We start from the raw sequence: 27,241 nt of genomic DNA, 5'->3' as shown, positions 1-27,241 counted from the left end.
AGAGTCATGGACTGGATAAAGAAACACGATCCATCTATATGCTGCCTACAAGAGACACACCTTAGACTTAGAGACACAAACAAACTAAAACTCAAAGAATGGAAAAAAATATATCAAGCAAATAATAAGCAAAAAAGAAGAGGAGTAGCAATATTAATTTCTGACAAAATAGACTTTAGACTTAAATCCGCCACAAAGGATAAAGAAGGACACTATATAATGATAAAAGGGACAATTGATCAGGAAGACATAACCATATTAAATATTTACGCACCCAATGACAGGGCTGCAAGACACATAAATCAAATTTTAACAGAATTGAAAAGTGAGATAGACACCTCCACAATTACAGTAGGAGACTTCAACACACCACTTTCAGAGGAGGACAGGACAGCCAGTAAGAAGCTCAATAGAGACACGGAAGACCTACTTACAACAATCAACCAACTTGACCTCATTGACTTATACAGAACTCTCCATCCAACTGCTGCAAAATATATTTTCTTTTCTAGTGCACATGGAACATTCTCTAGAATAGACCACATATTAGGTCCTAAAACAAATCTTTGCAGAATCCAAAACATCGGAATATTACAAAGCATGTTCTCAGACCACAAGGCAATGAAGCTAGAAATCAATAACAGAAAAACTAGGGAAAAGAAATCAAATACTTGGAAACTGAACAATACCCTCCTGAAAAAAGACTGGGTTATAGAAGACATCAAGGAGGGAATAAGGAAATTCTTAGAAAGCAACGAAAATGAAAATACTTCCTATCAAAACCTCTGGGACACAGCAAAAGCAGTGCTCAGAGGCCAATTTATATCGATAAATGCACACATACAAAAAGAAGAAAGAGCCAAAATCAGAGAACTGTCCCTACAACTTGAACAAATAGAAAGTGAGCAACAAAAGAACCCATCAGGCACCAGAAGAAAACAAATAATAAAAATTAGAGCTGAACTAAATGAATTAGAGAACAGAAAAACAATTGAAAGAATTAACAAAGCCAAAAGCTGGTTCTTTGAAAAAATTAACAAAATTGATAAACCATTGGCTAGACTGACTAAAGAAAAACAGGAAAGGAAACAAATAACCCGAATAAGAAACGAGAAGGACCACATCACAACAGAACCAAATGAAATTAAAAGAATCATTTCAGATTACTACGTAAAATTGTACTCTAACAAATTTGAAAACCTAGAAGAAATGGATAAATTCTTGGAAAAATACTACCTACCTAAACTAACACATTCAGAAGTAGATCAACTAAATAGACCCGTAACAAAAAAAGAGATTGAAACGGTAATCAAAAAACTTCCAACAAAAAAAAGTCCTGGCCCAGACGGCTTCACTGCAGAGTTCTACCAAACCTTCAGAGAAGACTTAACAGCATTACTGCTGAAGGTATTTCAAAGAATAGAAAAAGATGGAATACTACCCAACTCATTCTATGAAGCTACCATCTCCCTGATACCAAAACCAGGTAAAGACATTACAAAAAAAGAAAATTTTAGACCTATATCCCTCATGAACATAGATGCAAAAATCCTCAACAAAATTCTAGCCAATAGAATCCAACAACACATCAAAAAAATAATTCACCCTGATCAAGTGGGATTTATACCAGGTATGCAAGGCTGGTTTAATATCAGAAAAACCATTAATGTAATCCATCACATAAATAAAACAAAAGATAAAAACCACATGATCTTATCAATTGATGCAGAAAAGGCATTTGACAAAGTTCAACACCCATTTATGATAAAAACTCTTACCAAAATAGGAATTGAAGGAAAATTCCTCAACATAATAAAGGGCATCTATGCAAAGCCAACAGCCAATATCACTCTCAATGGAGAGAACCTGAAAACATTTCCCTTGAGAACGGGAACCAGACAAGGATGCCCTTTATCACCGCTCTTATTCAACATCATACTTGAAGTCCTAGCCAGGGCAATTAGGCTAGACAAAGAAATAAAGGGTATCTAGATTAGATTGGCAAGGAGGAAGTAAAGCTGTCACTATTTGCAGATGACAGGATCGTATACATGGAAAACCCTAAGGAATCCTCCGGAAAACTACTGAAACTAATAGAAGAGTTTGGCAGAGTCTCAGGTTATAAAATAAACATACAAAAATCACTTGGATTCCTCTACATCAACAAAAAGAACACCGAAGGGGAAATAACCAAATCAGTACTATTCACAGTAGCCCCCAAGAAGATAAAATACTTAGGAATAAATCTTACCAAAGATGTAAAAGACCTATACAAAGAAAACTATAAAACTCTGCTATAAGAAATTCAAAAGGACATACTTAAGTGGAAAAACATACCTTGCTCATGGATAGGAAGACTTAACATAGTAAAAATGTCTATTCTACCAAAAGCCATCTATACATATAACGCACTTCCAATCCAAACACCAATGTCATATTTTAAGGGGATAGAGAAACAAATCACTAATTTCATATGGAAGGGGAAGAAGCCCCGGATAAGCAAAGCATTACTGAAAAAGAAGAAGAAAGTGGGAGGCCTCACTCTACCTGATTTCAGAACCTATTATACAGCTACAGTAGTCAAAACAGCCTGGTACTGGTACAACAACAGGCACATAGACCAATGGAACAGAATTGAGAACCCAGATAGAAGTCCATCCACGTATGAGCAGCTGATATTTGACAAAGGACCAGTGTCAGCCAATTGGGGAAATGATAGCCTTTTTAACAAATGGTGCTGGCATAACTGGATATCCATTTGCAAAAGAATGAAACAGGACCCATACCTCACACCATGCACAAAAACTAACTCCAAGTGATCAAAGACCTAAACATAAAGACTAAAACGATAAAGATCATGGAAGAAAAAATTGGGACAACCCTAGGAGCCCTAATACAGGGCATAAACAGAATACAAAACATTACCAAAAATGATGAAGAGAAACCAGATAACTGGGAGCTCCTAAAAATCAAACACCTATGCTCATCTAAAGACTTCACCAAAAGAGTAAAAAGACCACCTACAGACTGGGAAAGAATATTCAGCTATGACATCTCAGACCAGCGCCTGATCTCTGAAATCTACATGATTCTTTCAAAACTCAACCACAAAAAGACAAACAACCCAATCAAGAAGTGGGCAAAGGATATGAACACACATTTCACTAAAGAAGATATTCAGGCAGCCAACAGATACATGAGAAAATGCTCCCGATTATTAGCCATTAGAGAAATGCAAATTAAAACTATGATGAGATTCCATCTCACACCAACTAGACTGGCATTAATCCAAAAAACACAAAAGAATAAATGTTGGAGAGGCTGCGGAGAGATTGGAACTCTCATACACTGCTGGTGGGATTGTAAAATGGTACAACCACTTTGGAAATCCATCTGGTGTTATCTTAAACAGATAGAAATAGAACTACCATACAACCCAGAAATCCCACTCCTCGGAATATACCCTAGAGAAATAAGAGCCTTCACACAAACAGATATATGCACACCCATGTTTATTGCAGCTCTGTTTACAATAGCAAAAAGCTGGAAGCAACCAAGGTGTCCATCAACGGATGAATGGGTAAATAAATTGTGGTATATTCACACAATGGAATACTACGCATCGATAAAGAACAGTGACGAATCTCTGAAACATTTCATAACATGGAGGAATCTGGAAAGCATTATGCTGAGCGAAATGAGTCAGAGGCAAAAGGACAAATATTGTATAAGACCACTATTATAAGATCTTGAGAAATAGAAAAAACGGAGAAGAACATGTACTTTTGTGGTTACAAAGACGGGAGGGAGGGAGGGAGGGAGGGAGGGAGAGGGCTTTTTATTGATCAATCAGTAGATAAGAACTGCTTTGGGTGAAGGGAAAGACAACACTCAATACAAGGAAGGTCAGCCTAATTGGACTGGACTAAAATCAAAGAGGTTTCCGGGATAAAATGAAAGCTTCAAAGGTCAGCGGAGCAGGGGCTGGGGTCGGGGGAACTTGGTTTGAGGGGACTTCTAAGTCAATGGGCAAAATAATTCTATTATGAAAACATTCTGCATCCCACTTTGAATTGTGGCGCCTGGGGTCCTAAATGCCAACAAGCGACCATCTAAGATACATCAATTGGTCTCAACCCACCTGGAGCAAAGGCAAAGGAAGAACACCAAGGTCACACAAGAACTAAGAACCCAAGAGACAGAAAGGGCCACATGAACCAGAGACCTACATTATCCTGAGACCAGAAGAACTAGTTGGTGCCCAGCCACAATCGATGTCTGCCCTGTCAGGGAGCACAACAGACAACTCCTGAGGGAGCAGGAGACCAATGGGATACAGACCCCAAATTCTCATAAAAAGACCATACCTAATGGTATGACTGCGACTAGAGGAATCCCAGAGACAATGCTCCCCAGAACTTCTGATGCCACAGGACAGGAACCATCCCCGAAGACAACTCATCAGGCATGAAAAGGGCTGGTCAGTGGGGGGGAGAGAGATGCTGATGAAGAGTGAGCTAATTAAATCAGGTGGACACTGGAGAGTGTGTTGACAAGTCTTGACTGGAGGGGGGATGGGAAGATAGAGAGAGAGGGAAGATGGCAAAATTGGCACGAAACGAGAGACTGAAAGGGCTGACTCAATTGGGGGAGAGCAAGTGGGAGAAGGGAGTAAGATGTATGTAAACCTACATGTGACAGACTGATTGGAATGGTAAATGTTCACTTGAAGCTTAATAAAAATTAATTAAAAAAAAAGTAATAAAGTTGGCTTAGACAAGTTTAGGTTGAAATTATTAGTTTATTCATTTATCAAATATTTATTGACTAATACTGTAAGTCCTGGAGATAAAATAAAGAAAAAAATCCCTGCCCCCATGGCCCTTACAGTCTAGTATGGGTAGATAGACAAAAAACAAGGAAATAAGTGTACAATTAAACCAGACATTTTCAAAGAGTGATAAAGTCCATAAAAAATAAAACATGGTGATGTAAAAAAGACTAACTGGGAGGGATTTTATTTTTGAAAGGATAGTCAAGAAATTCCTGTCTGAAGAGCTGACATTTGAGCCTGAATGACAAAAAGAAAATGACCGTAAGAAGACCTAGAGGAAATCATTTCAAGGAGCAGAGACAGTGAGCACCAAGGATGAGAACATTCTCAGTATCTCTGAAGTCATGTAGTTTAATAACAAATGGAGTATGTTATGATATAAAGTCAGAGATGCGGGCAGGTTTCCATAGGACACACAGATTGCCAGATCCCATAATCATTTGGCTAGAAGACTTTGGATCTTCAGAAAGGAGACTCTGATACAGATAAAACTACAGGCATCATCAGTATATAGGTGATATTTGAAACCATGGGAAAGAATGAAAACACGTAAAAAGATAAGGTGGCAAAGAAAGGGATAGAATGGTGAGAAAAAGCAGAGAAACAGGCAGTGAAAACAAAAGCAAAGGTCAGAAAATTAGGAGGGTGAATAGGAGATAGTAATGTCTTAAAAAGATCATTTTTTTTAAAGGGACAGATGTTTCTTAAATGATTAAAAAATGTTTCTTAAATGATTAAAAAAAATAGAACCAAAATTTTCTGATACAAAATGGCAATGCAGATCATTGTTGAATTTTATACAATTTATTTGAAGTGGCAGAAGAAAAATCTGGTTTCGGTAGAGTGAAAAGCAAAAATCTAATGCACTAGAATGAAAAGTAGATTAAGAGTGAAGATGCAGCAAGAGCCAATCAGATTGCTTTTCCCAGGTACTTGTTTTAAAGGAGAAAAATTAGACTGGGATGGGAAAAGTTTGAGTATGTTTACAGGTTGTGAATTAAAAGTCAAAGGAAATGAAATGTCAGAAGAGGAAATTACCAGTAACACTCAGGCCCAAAAGGAGACATGAAGGATCAGATCACTCCCCACTTCACAACTGGGGGGATTAGCCTTGAACGTGAGATATCTTTTTCTTAGGCTGTAGCCATTTGAAAAAGATAAAAATCTTTATGTGGATTAATCATATATATTACATGTCTCAGGATTATGAAATAAAAAAGACATTTATACAGGGTAAACCCAAAGAAATTACAAAGGTGAAAACATGCATTTTTTTAAGCAGATAAATTAAGGTTTGTTGTTGTTTTAAGGAGGATGCTGAGGAGAAGGGGAAGGCTTCTTGGACTCCTTCAAATTACATTATTTATACACTCACCTATTATACCTATCTGTGAGCTCTCTCCCTACTTGGCCACTTACCAGACAAATGTCCTGGCTAGCTACTTCCAATATTTTTGTCTTCCATTTTTGTTTAAACTCATGCATTAAAGATCTCAGTTACTGTTCTCCCTGACCCTAATACTAAGGAAAACTTGCCTCTTTTTAAATCCCTGTATGGTTCTCCAAAGTGTAGCTTCGAGTGGTAACACTGGCAAAAACACCAGAATCTGATGGATTAACTGTTCATCTGATCCAAATGCCAACCTTTAGATAACTCACCATTGGAATAAAGAGTAGCTGATTCATACAGCTATATGACTTAGGAGTAACGGGAGTTGCTATCTAATTTAAGATTTAACTGTTTGCAGTTAGTGAAAAGACAGGAAGGATTAATTGCTTATTTGATTCTTGGCCTCTAAAGTTCCATATCTTGGTGGACTTATCATGGTCCTCTTAAGTACATTTGTTCAAAGACCTCTTGACTTGCCACTTCCCTAATTTTATTCCCCAACAATGTAATCTTTTATGTTTTAGGAGCCATGTTGCTTAGGAGTTTATGACCTTTGCTTTTTCTGCATATATTGTAATAATTGCAAAGGTCTCTCACCTGGTCAGAGTTATAACTCAGAGGGCTCTACTGATATCGGATAGCCTCAAAGGTGCAGGAATTAGTACTCCTTTTATTTGCAAATAATGGTCTTAAAAATCAATACATTATTTCATCAGTCTGCAGGAATACAAATGATAGAAGTTGAAAGCCTAGCATAATAGGCTCAACATAAAGTGTCTAATAGTTTGAGTACTAATTTATCAGAAATTATTTCCAAATTAGTTATAAAAGATCGGCATTTTTATTTAACAAACATTTATGTAGCACCTATTATGTGTTGGGTAGTGCTACGTTCTTAGCACTTTTCCAATATTAACTTATTTACCATCATACCAACAGCACGATATATGGAATGTTATTATCACTAAAGAAGGCATAATGAGGTAAGAAATTTATCCATGGTATGCAGCTTAAAAAAAAAAAAAAAATCCATTGCTGTCCAGTTGATTCTGACTCATAGCGACCCTATAGGACAGAGTAGAATGGCCCCATAGGATTTCCAAGGAGTGGCTGGTGGATTGAACTGCCAACCTTTGCTTAGGTGTCGAGCTCTTAACCACTATGCCGCCAGAGCTCCACGGTACACAGCTAGTAAGCATCAAAACCAAGATTCACACTCAATGGCACTGGGTTTTGGGTTGGCTCTAAAACATGGTGCACTTACCAGGACAGACTGCCGATCCTTTGCTAAAACAAGGCAAAAAGGTCCTCAAGGATTAGCAGAGAGAAGCCTTGAAAGGGGAGCTTCCTGTGGCTGGGCTCAGAGGACCTAACTATTGCTCCATATTTCACATTTCCTTGGGGGTTCACTTTTTTTTGATTACTAATATAGTAAGGCATGCTGTTCCTTGTCTGAAGCTCTGTCCAATGATGACCAGAATTAAACCACTCTCTCATTCTACCTAGCATAGCTAAGGCAAGCTAGCATTTTAAAGACATAATTTATGGTACCAAGAATAAAAAAGGGGGATTAAAAAAAAAAAAGGAAGGAACATTGAAAGTTAAGCTGTTGTTGTTATTAGGTGCTGTCAAGTTGGTTCTTACTCGTAGCAACACTATGTACAACAGAACGAAACAATGCACAGTCCTGCCCCATCCTCACAATCATTGCTGTCATTGTTGCAACCATTGTATCCATCTCATTGAGGGTCTTCCTCTATTTCACTGACCCTCTACTTTACCAAGCACGATGTCCTTCTCCAGGGACTGGTCCCTCCTAATAACATGTCCAAATTACGTGAGATGAAGTCTTGCCATCTTCACTTCCAAGGAGCACTCTGGCTGTATTTCTTCTAAGACAGACTTGTTTGTGTTTCTGGCAGCCGATGGTATAATCAATATTCTTCACCAACACCTTAATTCAAAGGCATCAATTTTTCTTTGGTCTTCTTTATTCATTATCCAGTTTTCCCATGCATATGAGGAGACTGAAAATATCAGGCACACCTTAGTCCTCAAAGTGACATCTTTATTTTTCTACATTTTAAAGAAGTCTTTTGCAGTAGATTTGCTCAATGCAATGCATCTTTTGATTTCTTGACTGCTGCTTCCATGGGTATTGATTGTGGATCCAAGTAAAATGAAATACTTGACAACATCAATCTTTTTTCCATTTATCATGATGTTGTTTATTGGTCCAGTTGTGAAAATTTTTTATTTCTTTCCGTTGAGGCATAATCCATACTAAAGGCTGTAGTCTTTGATTTTCATCAGTAAGTGCTTCAAGTTGCTTTGCTTTCAGCGAACAAGGTTGTGTCATATGCATAAGGCAGGTTGTTACTGAGTCTTCCTTTGTTCCTGATACCACATTCTTCTTCATATAGTTCAACTATTCAGCTTATTTGCTCAGCATACAGATTAAGTATGGTGAAAGGATGCAACCCTGACACACATCTTTCTTAATTTTAAGCCATGCAGTATCCCCTTGCTCTGTTCGAACAACCATGCATTATTCTCTTGCTCTATGTACAAGTTCCACATGAGCACAATTAAGTGTTCTGGAATTCCCATTCTTGGCAATGTTATCCATAATTTGTCATGATCCACACTGTCAAATGGCTTTGCATAGTCTATAAAACACAAGTAAACATCTTTCTGGTATTCTCTGCTTTCAACCAAGATCCATCGGACACTAGTAATGATATCCCTCATTCCACGTCCTGTTTTGAATCTCGCTTGAATTTCTGGCAGTTCCCTGCTGATGTACTGCTGTAGCTGCTTTTTGAATGATATTCACCAAATTTTATTTGCATGTGATAATAATGATATTGTTCTATAATTTCTGCATTCTTTTGGATCACCTTTCTTTGGAATGGGCACAAATATGGATCTCTGCCAGTTACTTTGCCTGGTCACTGTCTTCTAAATTTTTTGGCATAAATAAGTGAGCACCTCCAGCGAGCATCCATTTGTTGAAACATCTCAGTTGGTATTTCATCAATTCCTGAGCCTTGTTTCCGCCAGTGCCTTCAGTGGAGCTTGGACTTCTTCCAACTGAAAACATTGGTTCTTGATCATATGCTACCTCCTGAAATGGCTGAACATCAACCAATTCTTTTTGGTACAATGACTGTGTATTCCTTCCATGTGCTTTTGATGCTTCCTGCACTATTCAATATTTTGCTCATAGAATCCTTCAAAATTGCAACTTGAGGCTTGAATTTTTTCTTCAGTTCTTTCACCTTGAAAAATGCCAAGGATGTTCTTCCCTTTTGGTTTCTAACTCCAAATCTTTGCCCATTTCATTCTAATACTTTACTTTGTCTTCTGGAGTTACCCTTTGAAATTTTCTGTTCATCTCCTTTACTTCATCATTTCTTCCTTTTGCTTCAGCTACTGTTTGTTCAAGAGTAAGTTTCAGAATCTCTTTTGAATGCATTTTGGTCTTTCCTTCCTTTTCTGCCTTTTTAATGACCTTTTGTTTCTTCAGGCATAATGTCCTTGAGGTTTTCACACAACTTGTCTGGCCTTCGTTCATTAGTGCTCCATGCGTCAAATCAATTCTTGAGATGGTCTCCAAATTCAGGTGGGATATACTCAAGGTGATTTGTCTCTGGTGAATTTGTTCTAATTTTATTCAGCTTCAACTTGAACTTACATATGAACAATTGAAGGTTTATTCCGCAGCTGGTCCCTGGCCTTGTTCTGACTAATATTGAGCTTTTCCACTGTCTCTTTGCACAGACGTAGTCAACTTGATTCCTGTGTTTTCCATCTGGTGAGGCTCACATATATAGTCACCGTTTATGTTGGTGAAAACGGATATTTGCAATGAAGAAGTTGTTGGTCTTGCAAAATTCTATCACGTGACCTTTATCACCACAGCTATATTTTCCAACTACCGACCTGCCTTTTCATTTCCAACTTTCCCATTTCAATCACTGGTAATTATCACTGCATCTTGATTTCATGTTTATCAATTTAGACCATAGAAATTGGTAAAAATCTTAAATTTCTGCATCTTTGGCATTAGTGGCTGGAGTGTAAATTTGAATAATAGTTGTATTAAGTGGTCTTCCTTGCAGGCATATGGATATTATCCTATCACTGACAGCATTATATTTCAGGATAGTTCTTGAAATGTTCTTTTTGATGATGTCTGGAATGCCATTCCTCTTCAATTTGTCATTCCCTGCATAATAGACCATGCTATTGTCCTAGTCATAATGGCCAACACACATCCACTTCAGCTCACTAATGCCTAGAATATCGATCTTTACGTGTTCCGTTTCATTTTTGACTGCTTCCAATATTCCTAGATTCATACTTTGTACAATCTATGTTCCTATTATTAATGGATGTTTGCAGCTGTTTCTTCTTATTTTGAGTTGTGCCATTTCAGCAAGTGAAGGTTCCAAAAGCTTGACTCTGTCCACATCATTAAGGTTGACTCTACTTTGAGGAGGCAGCTCTCTTCCCTAGTCGTATTCTGAGTGCCTTCCAACCTGAGGTGCTCATCTTCTGGCACTATATCAGACATTGTTCCACTGCTATTCATAACGATTTCACTGGCTAATTTTTTCAGAAGTAGACTGCTAGGTCCTTCTTCCTTGTCTGTCTTAGTCCAGAAGCTGTGCTGAAACCTGTCCAGGTAACCCTGCTGGTATTTGAAATACAGTGACAGAACTTCCAGTGTCATAGCAACACGCAAGCCACCATATGACGGCAAACTGACAAAACGTGGTGATAAGTACACATATTCGATTCAACAATGATTACCAGGCATATAGTCCTAGTTACATCCCATATTAAATTTCCTTAGTCTCTCAGTTCTAAGAACTGTAAGCCTTCCCAGTTACCTACTCTTCTATCTCACTAAAGGGTTACATTAATGGAAACCATTTTATGTCTTCAATTTATAAATTGTTCCTTAATGACATCCTAAAACAATACAAAAAAAGGAGATTCTTTTCTATTATTCACCTGTGAAGTTGTGTTCTGTTTCTCATATAGGTTTTGATACTTTCCTGTAAGACACTACCCATTTGAAACACCATTGTCTACTTAAGCTGAAGTGTGTTATCCACAACATAATACAATGATTTAGAGCAACCATGCAAGAAAGTTTACATAGCTATGGCAATAGCAAGGTTTTTCTCTAAAAATACTTTCCACATTTAAATGAGAAGTTATCATCATAATAATCTTTTTCCTATTTGTGAACCTAAATTACAGTGGCTAAAGAGCTTGGCTGCTCACCAAAAGGTCAGCAGTTGAAATCCACCACTGCTCCTTGGAAACCCTCTGGGGCAGCTCTACTGTGTCCCATAGGGTTGCTATGAGTCGGAATCGACTTGATCACAATGGGTAGAAAAAAATATTTTCCCAGGCTGTAATTTCCTGAAGAAACTAGTCACTTAACATTTACAATCTGAAAGCAAAAAAATACTAATGAACGTGTTGTGTTTTATTAAAAGTATTCTATGAAATATTTTATATTAAATTTCTATATTAATGAAGACAAATCTATGAACTACATTCGTTAAGTTTAAAAACAGGACAGCTCCATCATTGTCTCTAAGGAATATGTGTCATTATATAATTCTCAATCTATATTTGCCTCTATGGAATTATATAAGATAAGCAACATTTTCATATCAATTCATATTCAAGAAGGGTGAATTTTCACTATAATATCTTATGTATGTATTTAACAAGATTTTTAAAACTATAAAAGGGTAACATTATACTTTTGCATAGCTTAGCAATGCATTAATATATTCACTTTATTTTAAAATGTACAGATTATTTCATAATATTTAATAAAAAAAGAAGGCAAATAATTTAAAATACACAGTGTGTGCACTAAATATCCTTCACATTTGGATTTAATATTCTATTGGTTCCAATGGCCAAAATGCAGAGTAAGTGAGAGGTAAAATATGGATAAACTCAAAAAATCCTCATTTAAAAGCAAATGTCAAGGGAACTTAAACTTTCCTGCACAAGATAACTTTTTTTTTTAATTAATTTTTATTGTGCTTTAAGTGAAAGTTTACTAATCAGCTCAGTGTCTCATACAAAAATTTACATATACCTTGCTTACACTCCTAATTGCTCTCCCTCCAATGAGAAAGCACAGTTCTTCCCTCTGCTCACTCTCCTCGTGTCCATTCGGGGTAGCTTCTGGCCTCCTCTTTCCTCTCACCCCCCTTCCAGACAGGAGATGCCAACATAGTCTCATGTGTCCACTTGATCCAAGAAGCTTGTTCTTCACCAGTATCATTTTCCATCCCCTATTCCAGTCCAATACCTGTCTGAAGAGCTGGCTTAGGGAATGGTTCCTGTCCTGGGCTAACAGAAGGTCTGGGGACCATGGCCTCCAGTGTCCTCCCAGTCCCAGTCTGACCATTAAGTCTGGTCTTTTTATGAGAATTTGGGGTCTGCATCCCATATAACATAACTTTTAAAGTTTCATCTGGAAGCACTCACATATAGTAAAATTTCATGCTCCTAAATTAATCTGCTTTAAAATGGTCAAGTATTGAGGCAAAAAATAGAAGTTTTGTTCATCTATTGAAACTGCATTACTTTCCTAAGGACAGTTTCTGATTAGTGAAAGTGTGCAGGGCCCCTTAACCGGTACTGGTATTTGAAAGTCCAGGATCGATGGGAATTTTGAAAAGTAAACACATTCTTTGCAAGTAACTGAAAAGCAACTTTGCTGTGAAGAAAGAGAGAGAAACTTTTCCTTGAATGTTGTCAAACACAAATCCTATTGATGGTGCAGGGTTTTGAGCATCTCCTTTTTTTAAAAAATTTATAATAAAGAGACCAAAAAAGCTGAAAATAAGATTTCCAAATGCAAAATGGATAAACTTACTGGTACATGCCATAGAAGGTGGGTCTTTTTCAGCTCGGAAATAACCCTTTTCACACTGACAGACAGAAGTTGCTTCCACGTGTGTTAGGCTGTGTGGTGGGCATTTAGAACATTTTATATTCCCGGCAAATGCTTTATAGAATCCTGGTCTGCAGGCTGTGAAAACACACACACAAAGTTATTTTTACTTACTATTGCCAGAGTTCTTTAATTTGTACATATACAACAAATTTTAATTTATTTACACACTTTGGATCTCAGAGGTCAATGTCACATACACAGAAAAGCCAATATATATTAATATTAATGAATGAAACTAGTTATCCAAAGTTAGTAATACAAGTGTGATAGCACATTTCTGTTGAGCTTGCTAATTTAAAAAAATAAGCCTTAAATACAAACACACACACACATTAACAGTGCTTTTCAAAGTACGGGGATACCCACAACTGGCAGTAAGGGGCATGATTTTGAGTCATCCTGGGAGATGGTGTGAAGTAACACTTATCATACTGTTTAAAATGTATTCACTTACTATTTACTGAATAAAATATATTTTAACAAAATACTATATTTGAAAGCATCGAAGCCTAATTAAAAAAAAAAAATCTACATGGACGTCTTCTGATTATATGTGCAGAAAAGAGAAAAATATCTGCCGTTCAATGTTTGTAAGGTATATTAAATCTGTACCTAAATCTGACCAAATAAAATAACTAGGTACACATGATGATGAATGTTCCCACAGATCTAAAGGAAAGCCATTCCACTGATAGTAGTAGTATATTATGTACTGTTGATGATTCTCCTCCAGGAGAGATAAACTATGAGAAGTGGCATGTGCACAAATCTGTGTGCATGCGAACACACACACAAACACACGTCCACAGATGTATTCTATAATTGTATTATTTTTCATAGCTTAAGTTTACTTTTGTAATAACTTTTTTTTTTAATGAGCTAATAATTCAAGAAAAACAAAATTATCTTCTGTAATTTGTTGTTAGGTGCCACAGAGGCAGTTCCAACTCATAATAGCCCCATGTACAACAGAACAAAACACTGCCCAGTCTTGTACCATCCTCACAATCATTGCTGTGCTTGAGCCCACTGTTACAGCCACTGTGTCAATCCATTTTCTGTATAGTCCAACTATTATTAAGAAGTTGGTTATTCAATATCGATGGGGGTGTGAGTGATGGTATGCAAATGTTAATAACAGTCTCTTTTCTAATTTGCTGATAAATTAACACTATTTGGTTAATAAACAAAAAAGGCTATATCGTCTAAATATTTCTCTAAGCTTGCTGAAATTCAGAGTCCCATATTTTTAATGCAAATGACATTCATATGTTTTTTTTTGCCAATATTGTCCTCCTCCCCCACCCCTTTGAGAGGTATTTTCCTAAGGGTGTTATGCTTAAAAAAAAAAATAACATTGGCTTTATATGTTCCTTGGCTCTACTCATTCGTATTACTGTATACATTTACATTTGAATGACAAGAAAACAAATTACCATAGTGTGCTTACAAAAATACCTTGTGAGGGAGAGAGCACCATTTGTTTAAAAAAAAAAACTTATAACACACTCTCATTTGTGTAAAAATAAAGTATGTAAATTATATATAATTAACCCCACTAACATTTTCATGATTAAAATATTCTTTAAAAAACCTTATAGTAAAAATTTGATCTTATGACACAGTAGTTACAAGACAATGTATCATAAGATATTCAATAAATTGAATTTATACATGTATTTATTTTTAATAAAATAACTGCTTCTACTTAATTATGCAGTTTAAAATAACTGAATGTATTCTGTAGGGAAGGTTTGCCAAACTTTGCCAAATATCTTTAAAAGTTGAACCAATCTAAAATTTAAATGACATATTTAATCTATCAAACTATTAAAAAAACCCATAAACCAATCAATTTATAAAGAAATGCAAAATTAAATGGGTAGTTTACATTTTGAATATCCCAATGCTATTTTTAAACATTATTTTCAAGGCTTTTTAGGTCACCTTTTAGAATGATTTTAATTTCATTAGCAATGTGTATGCTATAAAACCAAACATAGTGACCCTATAGGACACAGTAGAACTGCTGCAGAAGGTTTCCAAGGAGCAGCTGGTGGATTCAAACTGCCAACCTCTTGGTTAGCAGCCAAGCCCTTAACCACTGTGCCCCCAGGGCTGAAATTCAAATTTTTCTAGAGAACAGCCTACTAACTGGTCTCTCAGCTTCAAGTCTTACTCACTTTTATCCATTCTGGAATCAAAGTGATCTCCTAATCTTGCTCTGTCAATAAAAATATAAAGCTTGTAACAAAATATATGCAATTCAAAATTTTCTATTAGCCACATTAAAAAAAAACTTAGAAAAAAGGTGTAGTTAATTTTAAGAACGCATTTCATTTAATTCAATATACCATATAATCAAGATATTTAAATAGAGGCAGGGCCAAGATGGCAGAGTAGTCAGACACTTCTGGGGAACCCTGTTACAACAAATACCCCCCAAAACAAGTGAAACAATTATATTTATGACAAGCTATGAGCCCTGAACATTAAAGGCAAAGTTAGAAAACAGAGTGAGTAGCAGGGGGAGGGACAGACAGTTCAGAAGCAGAGAGGAGTTCCTGGACTTGAATTGCCGGGAACTCTCAGGCACCATTCCTGGGAATGAATGCGGTGGGCTGGTGGTAGCGTTCAGCCACAGTTTCCTCAGGGTGAAACAGCCAGCCTCACAGCCTCCTCACAGCTCCAGAACCAGAGAAGAACGGTGCTTTTGGCAAAAGCTAAGTACTTGCGTATATTTTACTGCACCCCCAGCCCCCAAGCCAGCTTCAGTGGCTATTGATTTCCCTGGGCCTGAAATAGTGTCTGCTGAGTGCTCTGAGCTATTCCCCCAGCCTTGGAGAAGGATTAATTCACAATTGGGAAAAGATAATCTGCCAGTTCCACTAACCTGGGGACCTTAGGACAGAAGTGGCTCCTGTCCAGGCACAAAGAGTCCATGGATTTTGAATAAATTTCTCTCCTGCATGGACTTCTGTGGGTCTATTTCAGGGGAATAAGCCCTTGTTGGCAGACTGCAACTGTTTCACTGTGTGGTGGAGAGGCGGGTATTTGATGTTTAACACCACTTTGCCTATTAAACAGGGTCTTCACCTACCCACATCAGGGGCCTAAGGAGTGGTGGTTCCACTCAGGTCACCCAGCCACCTGCAACATGGTCTAAGAATAACTCATACCTCCCAGTCCTTACAAGCAAAAGCATTGGGTGTCCATGGCCCGTCTGCAGAACTCACCCACCTGTGCACTCTAGGGAGCAAGGATGCACTTTCCTCAAGTCACTCAGGGGATGGTTGTCAGCCCCCTGCCTTGTTCAGAGTGTGACCCCCTGTTGCAACCAGATACCAGTACCTGCAAAAATCACCCCTGCCCCCCAAGACTGTAGGACACAGCTTGTACCACATACTTGATGACCAACTACCTGTACACCTGAGCTGAATCCATACAAGAAAAGTGAGTGGCCTCCTAGGCTGACAGACCTGATAACGGCTCTAGGCATCTGGTGACAGGATGGTAGAACTTCAAAGGTGAAAATAATCAGGCTAGCTCACTCAAGCAACCCATTTGAGCATACCCAAACAAAACAAAACAATAAGCCAGGATACAGTAAGCAAACATAAAAAAAAATACAATAACTAATAGATGGCTCAGAGACAACAGTCAATATCAAATCACATAAAGAAGCACACTATGATCGCTTCAAAACCTCTCAAAAAAAAAGAATCAAGGTATCTTCTGGATGACGGTGCCTTGCTGGAAGTACCAGATGCAGAATACAAAAGAGTATACAGAACTCTTCAAGACATCAGGAATGAGATCAGGAACAAGAACAAGCCAATGAACACACAGATAAAGTAGCCGAAGAAATTAAAAAGCTTATTCAAGAACATAGTGAAAAATTTAATAAGCTACAAGAAACCATAGAGAGACAGCAATCAGAAATTCAGAAGACTAACAATAAAATTACAGAATTAGACAACTCAATAGAAATCAGAGGAGCAGAACTGAGCGAGTGGAAGGCAGAACTTGTGAGACTGAAGATAAAGCAACTGGCACCAATATATTTGAAGAAAAATCAGATAAAAGAACTAAAAAAAATGAGAAAACCCTAAGAATCATGTGGGACTTTATCAAGAGAAATAACCTATGAATGATTGGAGTACCAGAACAGGAAGGGATAACAGAAAATACAGAGAGAATTGTTGAAGATTTGTTGGCAGAAAACTTCCCTGATATTGTGAAAGATAAGAAGATATCTATGCAAGATGCTCATTGACATCCACATAAGGTAGATCATAAAAGTCACCGAGACATATTATAATCAAACTCGCCAAAACCAAAGATAAAGAGAGAATTTTAAGAGCAGCTAGGGATAAACAATAAGTCACCTACAAAGGAGAGTCAATAAGAGTAAGCTCGGACTACTCGGTAGAAACCATGCAGGCAAGAAGGTAATGGGATGACTTATATAAAGCACTGAAGGAAAAAATCTGCTAGCCAAGAATCTTATATCCATCAAAACTGTCTCTCAAATATGAAGGCGAAATTAGGACATTTCCAGATAAACAGAAGTTTAGGGAATTCGTAAAACCTAAACCAAATCTACAATAAATAGTAAAGGGAGTTCTCTGGTTATAAAATCAATAATATCAGATATCAATCCAAGACTAGAACACTGGACAGATCAATCAAATGTCAACCTAGATAGGGAAATCACAAAAATAAATCAGGGAAAAAACAAAAGCTCAAAACAGGGAAATAGTGATGTCATTATGTAAAAGAAGACATCGTTAAAACAATAATGAGAGACTAAGAAATGTACACGTAGATCTTTCATATAGAGAGGAAGACAAGGCGATATAAAGAAATAAAAGTTAGGTTTAAACTTAGAAAAATAAGGGTAAATATTAAGGTAACCACAAAGGAGACTAATAATCCTACTCATCAAAATAAAACACATGAAAAAAAAAAAATAGAGACTAGGCAGAAACAAAATCAACAACAATGAATAAGAGGAAAAGACAATATATACAGATAAACTACTAAGCACAAAGAAATTAAGTGGGAAAAAGAAACTGTCAAAACACAAAAAAAGACATCAAAATGACAGCACTAAATTCATAGCCATCCATAATTATGCTGATAGTAAATGGACTAAATGCACCAATAAAGAAGCAGAGAGTGGCAGAATGGATTAAAAAACACGACCATCTATATGCTGTCTACAAGAGACACACCTTAGACTGAGACACACAAACAAGCTAAAACTCAAAGGATGGAAAAAATATATCAAGCAAACAACAATCAAAAAAGAGCAGGAGTGGCAATATTAATTTCTGACAAAATAGACTTTAAAGTTAAATCCACCACAAAGGATAAGGAAGGAAACTATATAATGATTAAAGGAATAATATAACAGGAGGATAAAGCCATATTAAATATTTATTCATCTAATGATGGCACTGGGTAATGACAGCTGCAAGGTACATAAAACAAACATAAAAAAAGTGAGATAGACAGCTCCACAATAATAGTAGGAGACTAAACACACCACTTTCGGTGAAGCACAAGACATCCAGAAAGAAGCTCGATAAAGTCACAGAAGGTCTAAGTGCCACAGTCAACCAACTTGACCTCATAGACATATACAGAACACTACACCCAACAGCAGCCAAGTATACTTTCTTTTCGAACGCACATGGAACATTCTCTAGAATAGACCACGTATTATGTCATAAAGCAAGACTTAACAGAATCCAAAATATTAAAATATTACAAAGCATCTTCTGTGACCATAAAGCCATAAAAGTAGAAATCAATAACAGATAAAGCAGGGAAAAGAAATCAAACACTTGGAAAATGAACAATACCCTGCTCAAAAACGACTAGGTTATAGAAGACATTAAGGATGGAATAAAGAAATTCATAGAATCCAATGAGAATGAAAACACTTCCTATCAGAACATTTGGGACACAGCAAAAGCAGTGCTCAGAGGTCAATTTATATCAATAAATGCACACATCCAAAAAGAAGAAAGGGCCAAAATCAAAGAATTATCCCTACAACTTGAACAAATAGAAAGAGAGTAACAACAACAAAAAAAACACTCAGGCACCAGAAGAAAGCAAATAATAAAATTTAGAGAAGAATTAAATGAAATAGAGAACAGAAAAACAACTGAAGAGTCAACAAGACCAAACGCCAGGTCTATGAAAAAATTAACAATATTGATAGACCTTTGGCCAAACTGACAAAAGAAAAACAGGAGAGGAAGTAAATAACCTGAATAAGAAATGAGATGGGCGATATTACAACAGACCCAAGAATCATATCAGATTACTATGAAAAATTGTACTGTAACAAATTCGAAAACCTAGAAGAAATGGATGAATTTCGAGAAACACACTGCCTACCTAAACTAACACAAACAGGTAGAACAACTAAATAAGCCCATTAACAAAAGAAGAGATTGAAAAAGTAATCAAAAAATTCCCAACAAAAAAATAAAAGCCCTGGCCCGGACTGCTTCACTCCAGAGTTTTACCAAACTTTCAGAGAAGAGTTAACGCCACTACTACTAAAGGTATTTCAGAGTATAGAAAAGGAAGGAATACTCCCAAATTCATTCTATGAATCCACCATATCCCTGATTCCAAAACCAGGTAAAGACACCACAAAAAAAAAAAGAGAAAGAAAATTACAGACCTGTATCCCTCATGAACTTAGATGCTAAAATCCTCAACAAAATTCTAGCCAATAGAATTCAACAACATATCAAAAAAAGAATTCACCATGACCAAGTGGGGTTCATACCGGTTTATGCAGGGATGGTTCAATATTAGAAAAACAATAAATGTAATCCATCATATAAATAAAACAAAAGACAAAATTCACATGATCTTATTAATTGATGCAGAAAAGGCATTTGACAAAGTTCAACAGCCATTCATGATATAAACTCTCAGCAAAATAGGAATAGACAGAAATACCATCAACATAATAAAGGGTATTTATACAAGCCAACAGCCAACATCATTCTAAATTCACAGATTCTGAAAGCATTCCCTTGAGATCAGGAACCAGACAAGGATGCCTTTCATCACCACTCTTATTCAACAATGTGCTGTAGGTCCTAGCCAGAGCAATTAGGCTAGGTAAAGAAATAAAGGGCATCCAGATTGGTAAGGAAGAAGTAAAAGTATCTCCATTTGCAGATGACATGATCTTATACACAGAAAACCCTAAAGAATCCTCAAGAAAACTACTGAAACTAATAGAAGAATTCAGCAGAATATCAGGATACAAGATAAACATACATAAATCAGTTGGATTCCTGTACACCAACAAAAAGAACTTTGAAGAGGAAATCACCAAACCAATACCATTTACAGTAGCCCCCAAGAAGATAAAATACTTAGGACTAGATCTTACCAGAGACATAAAAGACCTATATAAAGAAAACTACAAAACACTACTGCAAGAAACAAAAAGAGACCTAGGTAAGTGAAAAACATACCTTGCTCATAGATAGGAAGACTTAACATTGTAAAAATGTCTATTCTACGAAAAGCCATCTATAGATACAATGTAACTCCGATCCAAATTCCAATGACATTTTTTAATGAGATGGAGAAACAAATCACCTCCCCCCCCCAAAAAAAAACCATTGCCGTTGAGTTGATTCTGACTCACAGCAACCCCATAGGACAGAGTAGAACCATCCCATAGGGCTTCCAAGGAGCCGCTGGTAGATTCAACCACCGACCTTTTGGTTAGCAGCCCAGCTCTTAACCACTATGCCACTGGGGCTCCGTGTGCTCTATCAGGGCAGGGATTTTTGTCTGTTTTGTTCACTGAAGCATATCTCAGTGTCTAGAACAGTGGCAGGCATTATTAGGCCCTGGATGAATACTGGGTGAATGAATGAACAAATTGTAGAGTGACTCTTAAATTGTCTATAAATGTATCTCTGTCTTTCCTCTCGTTGGGCCTTTTTCTCTGTTGAAAAGTCTCTTCTCTACCTCCCTACCTCTTGCCTCCCTCATCTTGCTAATTCTTTTAGGAAGCCATTCCTGACTTTCCAGCTAGTTTGGCTTCTCAGAATATTTTAGTACCACTTGGCATTTACTTATTTAATGGCTATAAGCTTCATGACAGTAGGTTGGCAAAGTGCTCCTTATAAATTAGGTGCTCAATAGATATTTGTTTGCATAATTGAATTGGACGGCGTGTGAGTATTCTGCTAATCAACCTCCTGCTGAGAATCAGCATGCCTGCCCAGCGCATGTACTGATCATGGCATAATTTATCTCGCTATAAATTTATACTTTTGTTTGCTTGCTTAATTGCTATATTTATGATAAAGGATAGAGAAGCTAGTAAGGAACTTGAAAGTGATTCAGCTGTGGCTCAAAGACGATTATTCTAATATTGCAAGGTGAGCTGGCTATTAAAAAAAAACTTTCCATTTGAAATTATTATACCATGTGGATTTGGTTTTCGGCCTAATGTAAAAAACACATAAATAAGTTGGATATTGTGGCTACAGCTCTCAATCCTAGCTCTCAATCAAATTTTTGTGTACATCAAGCTCACCCTTCTAGAGAGAAAACCTTAAAAATCTGAAGTTATAAAATATACTTTGATTATTAATACATTCTATATCTTTCATACTGGGGCTCGGTAAATCATTTCACTTAAAATTAAGGACTCCTGTTAAAGTATTAGAAAACCATTGCTCTGGCAGCCACATTCTCTTTATTTAGGACAAGACATATGCCCATATATCTCTCTTTTGCTTCCATAATACTGTAACTATTTTATCACATCTGACCCCTTATCTGTCTGTAACAGCCTTATACTTTTTGCAATCACAATGATTAATATGTATTCACAGTTCAAAATTCACATATTGCAACTGTATACTTGATTTTTAGAAATGCTTGAAAAATCAATGAACAAATGAATGAATAAATGATGATTTCACTAAGGTCTAATATGAGATTACTAGAACTTTATAAATGGAATGAGTATCCTATACATCTATTCTGTATGTTTCTATAATGATTTCAAATCCTGTAAGGTATAAGGCACTATTATGCTTTCAAAATACATATGTATAAGCCCTCGTAATATGAATTTAGATATGAAACTATGTCTACCTTTGTGAGGGTCTCTAACATTAATTTATGAGTCATTAGAAACCTGTAAATTACTACAAAGTTATTTAGAAAAATTCTCATCTTCGACCTATAAACATAGAAGCATGTGAGGTGTGTAAAGAACATACAGAAGCTTTAAGTTAAGTTGACTCTGGCCTGACATGCTGTGGTAAAGAAGACATAACATAATCTTTGCAAACCAGCATTGAGACATAAGTCTAAACAACCTCGCCAGTCTCTAACCTGGAAGAGAAGATGCATCATTTGGCTCATCTTTAACCCTGAAGAAAAGACATGATACACTAGTCTTTGACATCTCACTGGCCCTTCTTTGGTGAACCCAAGGCAAGGATTTCATATATAAACCCCAAATTCCTGTGCACTCACTGAGAGAAAGGCAGAGGCAAAGGGCTCTTTCTCTCTTAACAAACAGTAAGAGCCCATCAGGCTCTGTGCTCCGCCTCTCACCTCAGACCCTAGCTACTGGGGAAAAAAAAAAAAAAAAAAAAACCCATTGTTGTCAAGTCAATTCCGACTCATAGCAACCCTATACCACAGTAGAACTGCCCCTAACTGTTTCCAAGAAGCGCCTGGTGGATTTGAACTGTTGACTTTTTGCTTAGCAGCCATAGCACTTAACCACTATACCACCAGGGTTTCCCCCTAGCTACAAAACAAACAACAACCAAACCCCTTGCAATCAAGCTGATTCCAACTCATAGCGACCCTAGGGAACAGAGTAGAAATGCCCCACAGGGTTTCGAAAGAGCACTTGGTGGATTTGAACTGCCGACATTTTTTAGCAGCCATAGTTCTTAAACCACTATGCCACCAGGGTTTCTGAAAAGACCAAACCCATTGCCGTTGAGTCGATTCCAAGTCATAGTGACCCTAAAGGACAGAGTAGAACTGCCCCCATAGGGTCCAAGCTACTAGGAGGCCTTAAATCTAAAGATTTGGACTCTAACCACTGAACTAACATTGTAATTGTTAATTTTGATTCTCTGATTCTAAATGAATGTTGTGAGATCTTACTTTCGTTGCCTTGCCATGACTACCTTGCAAAAACCAAACAAGTTTATGCATGACAAACCTTAGCGTCTCTCTATAAATGTTCTAAGATAAAATCCTACACAACAATATCTATTCAGTTGGTGGCTTTAGATTTTGTTTGTTAATATTTCCGTTAAAAATGGGATATCAGCGCCTATGTCTTGAGAACTTTTAAACTGCTTTCTTATATACCCTTTCTTCCTTCTCTACCACTTCTTATTTCACTGTTTATGGGGTGTGTAACTTCTGATCATGCTACTCTATATTGTTTGCTCACTATGACTTTTAGCTATGGGCCCACTGTCTGTTTCTGTATGGCCTTTGAGCTATTAACAGTTTTTTAACCATTAACATTTTTAAGTGGTGATGTAAGTACATGATATCATCAGTTTTGCTTCTTGGCCCACAAAGCCCAATACATTTACTATCTGGCCATTTACACAAAAAAGTCTGCCAACACCTGGTCTATAATAATAAAGTCCATACTCAATATGTCCTTTAAATTTCTTCACAATTGGACCCACACCTATTTTTCTAAGCTCACATTTCACTGCTACAGGAATTCTAGACTTCTTGCCTCTCCCCACACATATCATACTATTTTTTAAACAGCTTTATTGAGATATAATTGACATACAAAAACCTGGACATATTTAAAGTGAACACTTTGATAAGATTTTATGTATGTATATAACTCTAACCACATCAAGATAGTGAAAATATCTATTAGCTTCTAAAGATTTCTCGTGTCCCTTTACTTTAACCTATTCATGTCTTTATATTTAAAGTATGTTCTTGTAGGCAGCATATAGTTTTTCTTTTTTTTTTAAATCCAATCTGACAATCTCCTCCTCTTTATAATTGTACTGTTTAGATCATTTACATTTTGAATGCTATTCCTCATATGTTTAGGTTTAAGTCTGTCTTGTTATCTGTTTTCCCTTTGTCCCATGTTTTCTTTGTTCCATTTCTCCTCTTTTTATGTCTTCTTTGGGATTAATTGGATACTTTTATGATTCCATTTTCTCTCTTTTGTTGATTTTTTTAGATTATTAGCAAAACTCTAGTGAATACTCAGAGGATAGTCTCTGCGGAATTCTGACATTCTCTTTCAGAGAAGCGTTCTCTTCTCTCATACTCTGCTTTGTGACGTCTAGCTGCCTTGGTCTCTCTGGACCCTCATGTCTGTTTTCTCCGTCCACAGAGGGATTCAGCTGGGTTCTGTCAGCCACAGCTCCTTCCCCATGACAGAGTATGGAAAATCTATCAAGAGAACAAAATGGGATAATTATAGAATTCTCCCCCTTTGTTTCTTATCTGTCAGGGATCACTGCTTTCCATTGTTTTAGGACTTAAAAGTTTTAAAAATAATTTTTTTCATTTATTTGCACGGGGATTTTTTGGGTTTATTTTAAGTGGTAGATATTATACCATATTGGCCACAAATAGAAATCAGACTTCCTAAGTTACCCTAAACTTTTATTTCTCTGATTCTCTTCATATTGCACTTCCAATCTATAATGTCTTTCTTTGATATAATTAGTTACTCAAAGAAATACCTTAAAACAGAATTGAGAGCCCAAAATTAATCACACATATCTATGGTCAATTAATCTTTGACAAGGGTGCTGAATCTATGAAAAGGGGAAAGAATAATTTCTTTAATAAACGGTGGTCAGACAACGAGATTTCCATATACAAAAGACTGAAGTGAGATTTACACCTAACACCACACAAAAAATTGATTTAAAATGGATCAGAGACCTAAATGTATGACCTAAAACCATAAAACTCTTAGAAGGAAAAACTAAGGGTAATACTTGGGGACCTAGTTCTCAGCAACAGGTTCTCAGACATGAAACCAAAAAAAAAAAAAAAAAAGCAACAAAAGATAAAAGAGATATGTGAGATCTCATCAAAATGAAAACTGCTGTACATCAAAGGATTTTATCAATAAAATGAAGAGACAGACTACAGACTGGGAAAAAAAAATTGGGAACCACATATTAGATAAGGGTTTAATATCCACAGGGGTGGATTAACCAGTAAGCAAAGTATGCATGCGCTTACAGTAAGCAAGGCAGTATAGGCTTAATTGTGTTTACTTATTAATCTGTAGTACAAAATTTCACCTGTTTCTCAGCATATCTGATGTGGTGAGAAACATGTGAAATTTTGCACTACAGATTAGTAAATAAGCACAAGTAATCCCATGCTTACCTAGCCTATTGGGTAATATGTTCCCGAATATCCAGAATATATAGAGAATTCCTACAACTTAAAAACAAAAAGACAAACAACCCAAATAAATAAATAAATAAATAAATAAATAAGGACCTGAATGGACATTTCACAAGAGAGGATAGGCAAATGGCCAAGAAACACAGGAACAGATGCTCAGTGTCATTAGTCATTAAACCCCATTGCAGCTGAGTCAATTCTGACTCATAACAACTCTATAGGGCAGAGTAGAACTGTCTCATAGGGCTTCCAAGACTGTAATCTTTACAGAAGTAGACTGCCACATCTTTCTCCTGTGGAGTGGCTGGTTGGTTGAAACCACCAACCTTTCAGTTAGTAGCCGAGAGCTTCATCCACAGCGCTACCAGGGCTACTGTTAGCCATTAAACCAAAACCTGTTGCTGTTGAGTCAATTCCAGTTAACCGTTAAACCAAAACCATACCAAACTTGTTGCTGTCAAGTTGATTCTGACTCATAGCGACCCCATAGGACAGAGTAGAACTGCCCCATAGGGCTTCCAAGGAGTGCCTGGTGGGTTCAAACTGCCGACTGTTTGGTTAGCAGCCATAGCTCTTAACCACTAGCCACCAGGGTTTGGGAGATGCAAATCAAAAAACACCATGTGATACTACTTCACTACCACTAGAAAGGCTAAGATTAAAAAAACAGAAAGTAACAAATATTGATGAGGATATAGGGAAATCAGAACCCTTATTTATTGCTGATGAGAATGCAAAATGGTATAGCTGCTGTGTAAAACAATTTGGTGGTTACTCAAAAATTTAAAAAGAGCTACCATATGACCCAGCAATTCCACACTTAGGTATATACTCAAGAGACTTGAAAGCAGTGATGCAAACAGACACATGTACACCCGTGTTCACTGCAGCACTATTCACAATAGCAAAAAGGTAGCAACAACCCAAAATCCATCAAAAGATGAGTAGATGAACAAAATGTGGTATATAAATATAATGAAATATTATATAAAGAGAAATAAAGTCCAAATACAAGGCACAACATGTATGAACTTTGAAAATACGCTGAGTGAAATTAGTGATCATAAAAGGACAAATACTGTATGATTTCACTTACATGAAACACCTACGATAGGCAAAGGTACAGAGATTAGAGCTTAACAGTGGTTACCAGGGCAGGAGGGGAATCACTGTGTAGGTAGCATTGCATTTTTGTTTATGAGGATAGAAAGTCTGACAGCTGAAATCAGTTATGACTGTACAACATAATTGATGTAATTTATTTTATTGAATTGCATACATGAAAAATACTGAATTGGCAAAAATACTGTTTGCACCCTTGGTATTTTTACAACAGTAATAATAATAAAAAACTTATTACAAACTTCAATGCAATAATAGCACTGTAAATCCACCAGAATGACTAAGGTAAGAGAGACACAATACTAAGTGTTAGGACAATATGGAGCAACCTTAGCTCTCATACTCTGCTGGAGGAATTCAAACTGATGCTTTGGATGACTGGCAGTCTACGATAGGTGAACATAGGCATACCTTCTGGCATAGCAATTCCACTCAC

General features: G+C 36.7%; 1 protein-coding gene across 1 annotated transcript in view; it reads right to left on the bottom strand.

Moving 5' to 3' along the window:
* The window catches only part of EPHA6 (EPH receptor A6), a 1,119,052-nt gene that overhangs the window by 608,322 nt on the left and 483,489 nt on the right, over nt 1-27,241 (bottom strand). The window contains 1 exon segment of the mRNA XM_049857907.1: nt 13,147-13,302. Within this exon segment, the coding sequence (XP_049713864.1) occupies nt 13,147-13,302 (156 nt within the window).

The sequence above is a fragment of the Elephas maximus genome, chromosome 18 (assembly GCF_024166365.1).
Source record: "Elephas maximus indicus isolate mEleMax1 chromosome 18, mEleMax1 primary haplotype, whole genome shotgun sequence".
Lineage (NCBI taxonomy): Eukaryota > Metazoa > Chordata > Mammalia > Proboscidea > Elephantidae > Elephas > Elephas maximus.
This window is presented reverse-complemented; position numbering and strand designations above follow the sequence as displayed.